The sequence below is a fragment of the Gymnoscopelus braueri genome, assembly GCF_963280865.1.
Source record: "Gymnoscopelus braueri genome assembly, chromosome: 9".
Lineage (NCBI taxonomy): Eukaryota > Metazoa > Chordata > Actinopteri > Myctophiformes > Myctophidae > Gymnoscopelus > Gymnoscopelus braueri.
This window is the reverse complement of record NC_137610.1, coordinates 21405435-21419262: the sequence shown is the minus strand read 5'-3', so window position 1 is coordinate 21419262 and position 13828 is coordinate 21405435. Positions and strand designations below refer to the sequence as shown.

Genomic DNA, 13828 nt, shown 5'->3' with positions numbered 1-13828 from the left:
TCTGACACTGTGTACACTGTGGAAAAAAGTACCCCATATAACGAAACGTCAAAGTCTAGTCCCCGAGTATAAGACAACCTAATTTTTGGGTCTGCAGTGTCTTTCAGTCCTGTTTATAAATCTATAACGTCTCTGTATTGTTTTGTGTATTCCCAGGGGTGGACGGCCTGTCCATTGACATGACAACCATGGTTGATATCAGAGACCAGACCAATAAGGAGCTGGCTATGAGGTTGAACACGGACATCCAGAGTGGTGAGGTCTTCTACACAGACCTCAATGGCTTCCAGGTCAGTGCCCTGTTGACGGTAGACTTTTATTTGTCCTCATGTTATGATCCCTGGACAGAAGGATGATTATGAATCTAATGTGATTCTGTGTGTCTTCCAAAGAAAGACATTAGTAGAGCTGCAACAATCGATTATCTTCTTATGCAATTATTCTATTGATTACTTTTTTGATTTATCGAATAATCTAGAATTATTTTTTAAATAATATAAAAAAATGTATATCAACGAATAGATGCAGAAAACATAAATAGATTTTTTTTTAGTACAGCTTTTCGATTAGTCTGATTCACCAACACCCTATTTTCTACTTTGTCTTACAATACTTTCACAGAAAAATAGCTAAAGTAGCTGATCTAGCTATTAGATTTTTTATAATTGATTAGTTCGATTAACTGTATTTGCCTTGGGATTTGTGTCTGACACTTTGTGTGTGTGTGTGTGTACATGTGCCCGTAGATGCAGCCCCGCCGCCACTATATGAAGCTTCCCCTACAAGCAAACTTCTACCCCATGCCAAGTCAAGCCTACATCCAGGACAGCCAGCACCGTCTCACCCTGCACACGGCTCAGGCCCTGGGCGTCACCAGTCTGGACAGTGGTCCGTATCACCCAGCCATTTAGGCTGCGCACAACCAATGATTCACTGTGGCGTAACGGCAACACTGTAGAGATTTAACGTTTTGACCTCCGCACGCGTGAAAGTAAAAATGATGGAACAGGGGACTGTCATTCCATGACCAGATATTAAGTATATTTTTGCCCTTGAATATTTCTGGCACAGCTTGTTTAATTTTTATGGCCTGGCTCTTTAGGCTAGCTGTCTATTAAAGGTGTGTGTCCCTGTGTCCAGAGCTAATCTCGCAAACCGCTGAACAGATCAGTGCCAAATCTCTTGTGCACATTGCCAGTAGGCCAAAGATGTACCGCCACATTTTATTAAAAAAAATCACATATGTTTTGTACTTTTTGACATGTTAAACATTAAGTTCGTAATGGGCTGAAAGTGTTTAAAAAAGTTAAACTCGTACTTTGTAGCCTATTATTTACATAGCTGCCAGCACTGGAGTATGCTGATGGGTAATTATATTTTGCATTACAAAAGTTCAGAGAATATGTAGCTATTTCCGCCTTCAGGGTTGGGTGTAATTAAATAAGGATTTGCGTACGGCTTGCTTCTCCCTCGAATAAAGCACTAGCCTAGATGATTTTTTTATAATCTTTTTCTCCTGCCAGGGACAGTTCTGCACACACACAGACAATTAGTGTTGACGTTGCTGGCTTGTGTTTGTCGACCCGCAGGTCAGTTGGAGGTGATTATGGACCGCCGGTTGATGCAGGACGACAACCGCGGGCTTGGCCAGGGTCTGAAGGACAACAAGAGGACCGCCAACCGCTTCCGCCTGCTGCTGGAGAGGAGGTCCACGGGCAACAAGGTCGGTCACAGAGCAAACCTGAACTATAGGAGCTTAACCACATGAACCTTGGCGTGCGTCCCTATTCCGGAGCGAACATACAGCGAAAAAAAAACGAACAAAAACTGATCTACTGTACAGGCTCACAATGCGGCACATTGTGACACGTTGTGAGCTTGTAGATCAGCTATTTTCAGCGAAGAGATTTGGTGTAGAGGGACCTAGTATAGATCCCTGGGGGACTCCGGTCAACAAAGAATATAGGGTTTAAGTGGATGTTAAACACACACACACACACACACACACACACACACACACACACACACACACACACACACACACACACACACACACACACACACACACACTCAAACCCCACTTGGCTGTGTGTACTTTTAATTAACCTGTTTAATCTGAACAACCCATGGTTGTTGAATTATGAATGGGGGATAATGTCTTGTTTGTCCTTCATCCTATGTTTGTTAATGCGTTTCTCCATTTTCTTTTTCTTTCCATTACCCACCATTCCCGTCATTTGTCTTCCTGTCAACCTCTGTGCCCTCCTTGTTTCTTTGACACAATGTCCCGTTCCACTCAATCACCACTCAGCATGATGACGGCTTCTTTGCCAAATTCTCTTCCTCCTTTCGTTCTTTCCTCTCCCAAATCTTGAGGGGCGGAGCTCAAGAGGTAATGTTGCCCGGGCAACGGCAAAGGATGCTAGCTAGCTTGTGTATGGTCTGTGCTCTAGCTCCAGTTTCCTAGTCTCCTCTTTATGGCATCCCTCCACCTCATAGGCCCTAGGCCACAAAACAAAAACCTGTCCATCTTTGAAACCAACTGCAATGTAAGTGACAAGCAGATGCCATTTATATCAAGTAAATGGATAACGCTTGGGGACAAAAACGCAAGGCATTGCTTGCAGTTTTATCATCCTACATTATCACTGCTAAAAGTAAAAACTGCCGATGGCAGATGGGATGGAGTTGCCCTGACCAGCGATGGTCCTCCATCTTAGCGACACTTCATGGCCTTGTTGATTGAAATGACTGTTGAAGCTGTTCATGTGATGTCACTGTGATGTCGCACCCCATCACAATGCAGGCTGTGGCTGAGAGACATAAACTGAAAATCCCCATGAAAAACTTTGTTTGCTAGAGTTAGATAGCATGTACAGTATATTTGATAGTCTTTAGACCCTCACTTAGTTTTAGTAAATCGTAGATTGACTGCATTTATCCCATTAAAACCAGGAAAGCATCTGTATCATTTTAGATTTTTGCGGTGGCTATTCAAAACTAGCAGATCTACATGCTCACAGCGGCGTGGCTTCGTGCCGCGCTGCGAGCTTGTACATCTGCTATTTTTGATCTTGAAAGTGTGAGTACTACTGCTTTTAAAAGACATTTGTAGAATCAACCTCAGGTCTTAATGGGTTATATTGCACACTTTTGGACATACCGGTAAGTGCCAGTGGTAAATTACTGATGTCAGAGACAGAGGTTGCCGTTTGCCACAGTGTCGTCCTAATCCGCCCGGCTCTCCCTCCTCCCAGATGATGGACGGCGGACCGACCAGCTTCCCGTCTTTGCTCAGTCACATGACCAACAGCATCTTGAACCACGAGGTGTTGGCGCTACCCGTCCTACCCAAGAAGCGGGGCATCCCCCCCCTGCAGACCTTCGCCCCCCTCAAGAGCAACCTGCCCTGTGACTTCCACCTGCTGAATCTGCGCAGCATCCAAAGCCAGGTGAGGGAGACAAATGGCGTTCTACATGATGAATGAAGGAGGAATGGCTGGCTCAGCAACCTTGGCGCCTAGGAGCAATTTAAGAGGAAGGGAAGCAGAGGCTGCAGTGGACAGTGTAGAAGATATGTTATTAGTTATGTTGCTAAGAGTTGCAAAGGTGCACCTTTGTCCTCCTTCATAATATTATCTTTACCCTTAACCACATTAACCCTGGTGTCCCTATTACAGGCGAACATTAGATTTTTTAAATATATATATTCAAAAATTCAAAAGAAAAATGTTGGATCTACAAGCTCACATCCTGCCGTTACGTGATGCGACACTTGTAGAGCTTGTAGATCAGCTATTTTCGCTATTAGTCTTACAAAGAAGTACATAGGGCTTAAGTGGTTAATATCCCGGATGTCCCAAGTAGTGAGGCTGAAAAAACTAAGCTCACCACACAAAGCTCTGATTTGGCTTCTGCAGAGTTCAGAAAGGTGACTTTTTATGTTTATGGTCAGTAAATACAACGATTGCCATTCTGGAGTCATGGTTGCCATGGAAGAAGATGAACTCCACCACTCTGTTTTCTACCACTGAGTAATTCAGCTGATAGGAGTTGGAACTTCTTGGAAAAGAAGCTACCTGGACATTCAATACCTTGTTTATCAGCTTGAATGAGTATGCCAATAAGCCAATATGGCTTTTATCCATGTGAAAACTTGAAAGGCTGACGGAATCAGGCAGCTAACAGAATTGGAGCGGAACACAACAAATCCTTTAATGTCACCAAAAGCTTGCTGACATGAAACAGACCAAATTCATTTAGATTTTGCCTTCAGCGAGTCAGTCAGAGCAGCCACCAAAGTTCAGAAATTCTGGCAAAAGACGCTGTAATTAACGTTCAAACCCCAATACCTCATTAGTCCCTTTTTAGTGGTGGGAAACCGGAAACTCATAAATAGCTGAAACTTTGGCATAAACAGATCGTACATTACCCTGACCCACAACCATACCAAGATGTCATGGTGGCTTTTGCAAACTCACATTTTGCTGTTTAGTCACATTTCCATCTGCTAGTCATTCAAAGAAAGCAGGAATAAGACTTTAAGATGATCCTCCCAGGTTTTACTGTATTTGAAAAAAAAGGAAATGTAAAACAAGAAAAATAGCCAATCTACAAGCTCACAACGTGTCGTGTCGTGAGCTTGTAGATTGGCTATTTTCACTATTTGTCATACGTAGAGGTATATACTGTTAGGGCTTCAGTGGTTAAGTCATAACCCATGACTGTAAGAGAACAAGATAAGTTGAAGGCAGCGCACACAAACACACCCCTTGCTTTGTCTCTTTTGTGGTGCAGGGAATCAAATTCCCTGAAGATCCAATTCCAAAGAAAAAAATAGAACAGTCCAGATGGTGTTATGAAAGCAGATATTTCTTGAGCTCTTGGGCTTAATGGCAACTGTCAGTATCCCCTTTAATAGATTGGATTTTCTCACATACTTGCGGCACCGACTTGGTCAATACAGTCCATCACTGGTATCCCCTAAAGTTGGTCATGTGGGAGGGTATGATATACATGATATACATGAAGTTGCCCGCTGTTTCTTTTCACTTGACAATGAGTAATTTCACCAGGAGGGTGTAGCGCGTGCAGAGGAACATGCTATCCCACCCAGTTGATCTCATTGCTGAACAGGCACCCTAACCAAAAATGTAGGAGTCACTAATTCAGCGACAGAGATCACACTCTCTGCCCGGCTTCCCACTCTCGGAACACAACCAATTGCGCTGGAGCACTCGGCCAAACCAGATGCACCGTAGGGATTCAAAGTGAAACCCCTAGTGGTGGTGGGCAGGACAGAAACTTAACCCCTGCACCTCCCTAGTGCCCATCAAGCATGTACTTAACTTCACCATAAGTTATTGTTTGCTTCTCTTCAGAGACTCGATAGAATCTCGAATTAATTGGTTTTGCGTCGCCCACGTCAATATCTTGTTCTTGTTCAGTCGGATTGGTTTTGGAAGGCATGTCCCATCTACGGATGGATAACTTTTGAACAATTCAGCCAATTTAGTATGCTTTTCAACAGTCAAGTGAGCTAACAAACACATTTTGAAGCGATTCAGAGTTCTTCGATTCAGAGTTGCTGCCACATCCAACCCCACACTAAATGCTGACTGCACTGTACAAGCAGTCATAACTGTCCAGACACACTTCTAAAGAATCTCAGATTCGTTTTCTATGTTCTATTTATCCCTCCATTTCCAACAGCGGCAGCTCTTTTTTTTTTACTGCTCAAAGGTTAAAGCTACTGCGGGAGAAACCGCAGACTCACCAACACTGTAACTTGCACTCTGCAATGTAGCTGGAAAAACAAAGTTTTCCATTAAAGCAGGCCTCGACAACGACCCTTTATTTTCTTCCTTTAACCATTTTTCTCCAACGCCATCATAATGCTCAACGAGCTTCAAAAGTTGCTAATATATACAATGAGACGGTAGCCATAATAGGGCAGTATTGATCCCTGAGGTGAAATACATATCAGAGCCTTCCCGCTAACTACCTACCCAGAACCGTATTAATCTCAACCCAAGTATTCATGCAGTTACTTGCAGTGGGTAATTATGCACTAAAAACTACTAGAGCGAGGAAGGCAACTGCTCAAACAAAGACCCCCTCGAGTCCATGGATATGCTCCAGAGACAACTGCTTTAACAGTTTTCACTGCAACACTACCAAGATTTCATAAACCAATCCCAATGGAGAAACCCTCCTTTATTCTCTCCAGTTAGGGCTTGGCAATTAACCAAAAATATATCAAAACGAACAATTAGAAACAATAACTGACTTAATCTTGCTCATGTAAGTTAATCGAGAAGCAAGTTTTTGTGACCATTTATGTATATTTATCAACGAATGGACATGAATTAATTTTTTTAAATTTTTTTTTAATAATCACCTAAATTGATTAGACTGATTAACCACTGAACCCAGTATTATACTTTGTTGTACAGGGTTAGTGGCGTACAAAACAAAAAAAAATAGCCAATCTACAAGTTCACAACGCGGCATGATTTTGTAGATCGGCTATTTTCACCTAAACAAATAAATGAAAATGTTAGTTAATCGTAACTGAGGCAAAAGTTTGAAGTAATCGTGGTATTGATTTAAAGTCAAATCGCCATGGTGACCATCCCAAGCACTAAAGCTCTAGTCCTAACAATAAGCACAACTGACCCAACCAAAGCACTAAACTATGCCGGAACCTCGACTAAACTAATCAAATGACGTATACCCAGAAGCTAATGATCTCTGTGCTTGTGTGTATGGTCTGGCTTCAGCCTGTGGGCATATGAGTGGGTTACGTATGTGAAACAAATAACATTATCAGTCAGCAGGTCAGGGAAATAGGTAAAGAAAATATTGCAGGTCTGATATATGGCCTCCTGAGCCCAGCCTGCTCATGTGTGTTGCATCTCTGACAAGGTCTCAGGTCCAGAATTGCAAGAGAATGTGAACACAACTTATTTGACTAGTTTATTACCGGATGCATTGTCAAAAAAAGTTCCTTTATAATAATGGGATATATCAGCACTCACAGAAATGTCCTTCAGGGACTTTTTATTCAGTTGGCACAGGCAGCGAGCATATAGAACTCTGTTTGCTGGCCATATGCTGCTCTTGCCAACTGAATAAAATTGCCTTAAAGGACATTTCTGTGAGTGCTGATATTCCCTAAGATTGTAAAGGTCTCAGCTCCACCCATCAACTTCCTGGAACAATAGGCGAAAACACAGCCAATAAGAAAAGACAAGATGAGGCCAACTAAACCCTTAGGCCGTCACAGAGCCAATATCCGTGGTTGGAGAAACTCATTGTATTTTGTCACCAAATTCCTATCATATACTGTAACTATGTTATCTTGCCTTAGTCAGTCTGGTGCTGCATACAAAATTGTAATATACAACTCTTTCATGTGTCACTCTGCAACATAAAATAGCAACCTGTGTTCAGGTAAAGTTTAGATTTTTACCCAAACACGATCACAACTAATTGCTTCCAAATCTGACCCTGTGACATAGTCGTCCTAATTGCTAACTAATAGATACAGTATTATAATAATAATACATACAATTTATATAGCGCTTTTCTGAGTCCTCAAAGTTGCTTTACTGAAACGAGCTTAAAACAACTTTATTTGGGGAAAAAAATAATAATGTTTTTTTAAAGGTAGAAAAGGGGGATTATATGATTAGGTAGGGAAAGTGAGTCTGAAAAGATGGGTTTTGAGTGTGGTTTTAAATGTGGTGAGGATGTATCATTGAGATCAAATTGGATCATTTAGCTTGACACTGACATCGTGTGTGTGTGTGTGTGTGTGTGTGTGTGTGTGTGTGTGTGTGTGAGCAGCAGGACCCCCACTGGCCTTCCCCATACACTGCCCTGATACTTCACCGCAAAGGGCTGGATTGTGGCCTGGAGGCTCAAAACCTGGGCTTCAACTGTACCACCACAGAGGGACAGGTCAGTGTTGATATACACACACACACACACACACACACACACACACACACACACACACACACACACACACACACACACACACACACACACACACACACACACACACACACACACACACACACACACACACACACACACACACACACACACACACCCCTACTCGCAGACTGACTGATGGGTGTGCACCAGGAGTTGTATTTCAACACTACGTACGTAGTCTTTTCATGCTGTGGGAACGAGGGGATTCAGGGCTTTCCATGTGTTCTGACAGAAAATCAATCCTTTGCTATCCGTCTGTCTCTATAATGGCATTTCTTTTATCCCTTTATGTCTCATCTCTTTTTGTTACACTCAGCTGTCTTTCCTTCTTAAGCCCCTTCTGGAGCCCCAAGTTTATACTTTGTTGTATGATGACATCGTTGCTGACCGAAAATTGCTGATCTAATAAGCTCACACACACGTTGTGAGTGAGCTTATAGATCTGCTATTTTTGTACTGCGACGCCGTCCTACGTCTGGAGCATAAATTAGGCATTTCCGTTCCACTTCCGCTCGTCACCCTGTGACCGTGTCTCCCCCTCTGCAGCTGGCTGTGTCGGAACTGTTCCGGAACTTGGACCTGCAGCTTCTGCAGCCCACGTCTCTGACTCTGATGCACGCCGGCGCGCCTCTGGCCAACGATTCCACCATCAGCCTGGACCCCATGGAGATCTCTGCCTTCAAAATCAAACTGCGCTAAGAGCAGCCTAGACTATATAGGCAATAAACCCACCGTGCCGAGACCAAAACCAGAGCCCCGGCTGGATGTGTTCAGACTGATTCTTAGCACAGAGGGTCTGGGTCTCTCCGTTTTCTCCATCGGTGTGTGTGTGTGTGTGTGTGTGTGTGTTTACACTGCACACGCAAGAACCACATACACTGCAATCCAGGGGAAGCAAGTTCCACTGTAACAAGACAGACTGCACAGCAGGGGGCAGACAATAGCCATTACCGTGGCTAGAGACATCAGTGGATTTTTGCAGCCAAACAAAGACTGAACCACTGATAAAATAGTAGTGGGCATCTGTGTCTTCACTGGAGTAGTTATTGAAGAATACATCTCATTTCATTGTTTTTTACAAAAACTTAATTGAACACGTCTTGATCCTTGTCCCCCCCTGGACTAACTACTGAATGTAAATATCACAGGATCAGGGAACTGGGATTCATGCTGCATCATCAGAGTGCAATTTACAAAGCTTTATTTGGACTATTTGTTTGTTTTTGTTTGTTTTTCTACAAATGGACTGTGGACTTTGTCTGCAGTAGGAACTCATCACAACTCTTAGTGTTTTTGTACCTGTCTTGTGAATCCAATAAGGTCTGAATTAGTTTCTTTTTCTTTGGACTGAGCCGAGTCCAGCAGTGTAAATGTACAAAGTGAATGTGTGGTGTCTTTGGCAGGTGAGCCCCTTGTTATGGCTCTGTAAGCTATTGTATGCCAGAACTGGAAATACAAGTGTCCTCCGAGACACCTTGTGGTCTCAAATCAGTAACGTTTTGAGATCATTCGACTACAGTACAGAAACCCGCCCACATCACCTTTTGGTAAACATCTCTGAAGCGCCTGCTCTCCTCCATTTTGCTCAATGACCCTCTTTTCTTTTTGTCCCCCCTCCCCCCCAACCCCCAAAGCCTCTCCAAGCTGTGTCCCAAAATTGTGTTAAGGTCTGTGGTAGAGTTTTAAGTTATGTTCTATTTAAAACGATCCTAAGCCATTCCTCCAGCGTTTCTTTTTATTTATGCTTAGCGCACCATCGTAGAGAGAGAATATGCTGTCGTGTCCCATACTTTATGCTGGTAGACGAGTCGAACAAGGTTATACCTCATATTTAATATATGGCAAGTGTATTGGTATGTGTAGTTATGTTGGTGTGAATACTTGGGAGAATTTATGGGTGTAATGAGGTTACAGTGTGCACTATGATGGACTGCTTGTAGTACTGCTATATGAATCATCATCGGCCGCTTTGGGGCTTTAGCCTGGACTGCTGGGTTATCTCGACACCTCCATCTCACTGTGAGACAGGAGAGTGTCCCTTAGATTTTCTTCTTTTAAAAAAAAAAACATCCAAACGTGACAACAATGAAACAGGAGTTTGGATTGAGCCTGACATAGCAGTCCAACTTGAAAGAAATTCAGCCTGAGTTATACTCACATACCAATTTCTTTCTCGCACCAGAAATAGCCGATGTACAAGCTCTGTGAGCTTTTAGATCGGCTATTTTTGTTTGCGAGACACCGGCGCGCAACTAAGTATAAATCAGGCCTTACAACACTATCCGCTTGAACTGTGTTGCAGTTTGTTTTCTTTGTTCTCTGTTCGGATCCTTCCATAGTGTTACTTATCCCAGTGGTTCTCAACCTTTTCTGGATCAGGGCCCACTTGAGAATCTCAAAAGCCCACACACCTGACCATGCATTTTCAGAGCATGTTATGATCAATGAATCGATTTGTGTTCTGGCTTTGATCAATGGAACTACTGGAGTACTTTAAGTTCCTACTTAGCAGTATCACAATTAAACGTTTTAAGGTTTTAAAGAAATTATGCCATGACATTATTTTACACACACTATATATTTAAATGTTATAAAATCTTTTTTTTTTTGCCAATTATTTGGGGGTGCACTTGCAATATCTTCACGGCCCCAGAGGTTGAGAACCACTCATTTACCCTATGGCGAGGCTTGAGGTGCTCTGTCACATACAGGCCATTATCTGTCTCCACAGTCACATGGGCGGTGTTATCGTACGTGCCCACAGGCTGAAGCCAGACATTTCTATCCTGACGTGTGTCGCCCTTCACGCTGTGCCCCTGTCTGTCTCATTCCGCACACCCCCGTCTCATTCTGCTCCACTGTTCCCATCGCTTAATCAGTTATTTATTTTCTTCCAGCAGAGGTCTTGTTTTGTTGCACTCTGCTTCTGTTCTATGCATCCACTCAACAGTCTCGCCTGTACCTCCCACAGCTCGATAGTTGGCGCTCAGACAGTTGGCAATTAAGAGTCCTCCTTTGCAGCTGTGGGGGAACTTTTCTTGTACCTGACTACACGCCATCTTCTATTGCACTTTCCCCCTCCCTTTGCCCCTCTCTCCAGCCCAGTGTCTCTGTGTGTGTCCCGAGTCGATCCGTGTCAATGTTTTTACCATGTGATGTATGTTGTAGCGCTCTTTTTCCTTTGTTCAGAGGGACTTGTGTGAAGGACCGATCTCTCCTGTATATGTCTCTCCATGGATATACAGTAGAGTATGTGGTCAAAATATAATTATGCATAAAAGAACTACAGTTGAGACGGGGAATGAATAAAGGTAAGGTAACGAATGTACTGTTCTCACTGTGTCTTGAATGATCTGCTGTCAAAGTGTATTTTCTTTTTCTTTTTCTGATTTAAACTTAATTAGGAAAGCATCTGTCATTTTATATTTTAGCTATATATCGTTGTCGGGCAGAAACCTCTTATCTCCATATTTGTAAATGTATGCCCTATTTGATCATACTACAAGCGTCAAAAGTAGATCTGCAAGCTTGAAGCGTGGCGCAATGCATTTTGAACTTGTAGAATTTTAATCCTGAAAAGTTTTGAACATATGAGGTTTCCACCCGACAGACACGATATATAGCAACATGAGTTTTTTTAAAAACAGTCTACAAATGCCTTCTGATTTAGAAGGCCTTTGTAGAATCGGCCTCAGGTCTTAATGTTTTTTTTGGGATGATTTTATGCTATTCTTGGTGACATACAATTGTTCAAACTAAGGCAATGAATGCCCAGTTCAGAGGTTCGAGCAATGAATGCCCCTAATTAGGTTTAAGGCAGTGGTTCTCAAAGTGGGGTCCAGGGACTCACAAGGTTCCTTGAGGGGGTTCTAAATTGACCCTTACAAGTCTGTAACTCTGACCGTATACAAATTAGTGTACTGTCATGAAGAGATGTCCTTGAAAATATTTTTTTTTAGAACCACCGGTTTAGGAGATTGGAAACAAAGCTTGCTATTGGTGTGAAAAGGTCGACAAGAGTTGGTCACAATTCATACCCGGGTTATTCCGAGGTCTGATCTGGGTCAGCATCATTTTGAAAGGGGGAACATTTGTTGGTTAGAGGCATAAATGGCCCTATAATATACTTCATCGTATGACGAATACTGGTAGCCAAAATAGCCAATTTACATGCTCATAACACGTCATCATGATACATTGTGAGCTTGTAGATCTGCTATTTTTTTTTAATGTTTGCCTATAATGACACTCAAAATCGTGACGCCAGATTGACGAGTGGTTAATGCAAAGGCATGCTGACGCCAGAGATGGGGAGAGGCTTCCTTCACAGAAAGTCTTGATGGATGCTGTTGTGTGCGAGCAGAGTCTCATTCTCATACATTAAAGTGTGCTTTGATCTAATGTTTCACATCGTTTGACTGGAGATGTTTAGTCAACTGCGGTAGTTAAATTCTACCCACTTTTGACTTCAAACGAGCGTTCCGGGCGATGGAATACTCAATGAGTTTAATAGTCAAACGGGAGGGAGGTGAGCATAAAGGAGTTGGGGGCGTAAAGGAGAGCGAAATGGACTCCCCAGTACATAAAACGGAATCAAGGACAGAGTTGGAAAAGAAAGTCTAGTGGCAGGGAATGCCTGGGGCTGATCACCACAGAGCTGACAGCACAGTGCACAGGGGTGTGGGGGTAGTGTTGGAGAGTCATGTCTGAAGGAACCCTGGGGATGATAGACTTCTGCATTGTACTCCACACTGTGGAGTGGACCTTATGCATTCACACTGCTAAGACATTCGAGTAGGGCTGCAACTATCGATTATCTTCCGAGACATTATTCTATTGATTACTTTTTCGGCTAAGTGTTTTGGGGATAATCATTTATTTTTAATATACCATCGAATCAACACAAACAAATCTCTTCGATTTTTGAAATGGACAAAATCTTTTAGTCTGATTAACCACTTAATAACCGCCCTATTTTATACTTTGTCGTACAATGCTGTCATGCGAAAATAGCCAACCTACAAGCTTACAGTGCGTCACCTTGTGGTACCTTGTGAGCTTGTATATATGCTAATTTTATTAAGATTGGTCTTTTTTAAATAATCGATTAGTTTGATTAACTGTTTGACACCTACTGTGTTCTACTCTTGGGTGTGGACCCTTATCCATCCACACTGCTGAGACGAGACGTTTGCTCTTGAGTTTTGGGTTCAAGTTCACAGTCAGACAAATACTATTTGGCATCATAACTTGGCAATACTATAAGACTGCAACTGCAGTCGTAGAGGCATCGGCCTGTCTGAAAATGAAATCAACTAATGGACAGCGGTGACTAGACTTTATACACACTATTACAACACTTAAAATACTAGACATGTCTTGCTGCCAAGACATCAAAGTAGGCCAGTATAGGATGGGAACTGGATTAGGTTTGCTTACTGAAGGAAAAAAGCCATGCCAACCCCATGAGCTAATCAATAATAAGTGTTATTTAGCTGCAGGAGGACAGACCACAGATCAAAGCTCACATCATATTGAGAGACATCAGGGATAACAAAGGTGTGAATTATGTGATATTAAGTCTCCTCTACTGATTTAATACCAGTGGTGCCAGGCAAAGTACTCACCCCCAGTGCTTGAGTGAAAGTACAGATACTCCGGGGGCCTATTTCACAAAGCAAAATTAGGGGTTAAGCCTGGATTTAACACCTATCCTGGTTTAATCTAGCCAGGATTAGCAATGAATCGGTTTCATGAAAGCTGAATTATCTTGCCAGATTAGTTTAGCCAGAGCACCCTGGATAAGTTTATCATGACTCGATTT

At 42.6% G+C, this 13828-nt stretch overlaps 1 protein-coding gene across 1 annotated transcript in view; it reads left to right on the top strand.

Moving 5' to 3' along the window:
• Window positions 1-11950, top strand: part of man2a2 (mannosidase, alpha, class 2A, member 2) — a 30970-nt gene extending 19020 nt beyond the window's left edge. Inside the window, exons 18-23 of the mRNA XM_080438292.1 lie at window positions 157-290; window positions 747-888; window positions 1590-1723; window positions 3258-3452; window positions 7852-7965; window positions 8551-11950. Coding sequence (XP_080294418.1) covers window positions 157-290; window positions 747-888; window positions 1590-1723; window positions 3258-3452; window positions 7852-7965; window positions 8551-8703 — 872 coding nt within the window. The 3' untranslated portion in view covers window positions 8704-11950. The remainder of the gene's footprint in view (window positions 1-156; window positions 291-746; window positions 889-1589; window positions 1724-3257; window positions 3453-7851; window positions 7966-8550) is intronic.
• Window positions 11951-13828: the final 1878 nt, after the last annotated feature.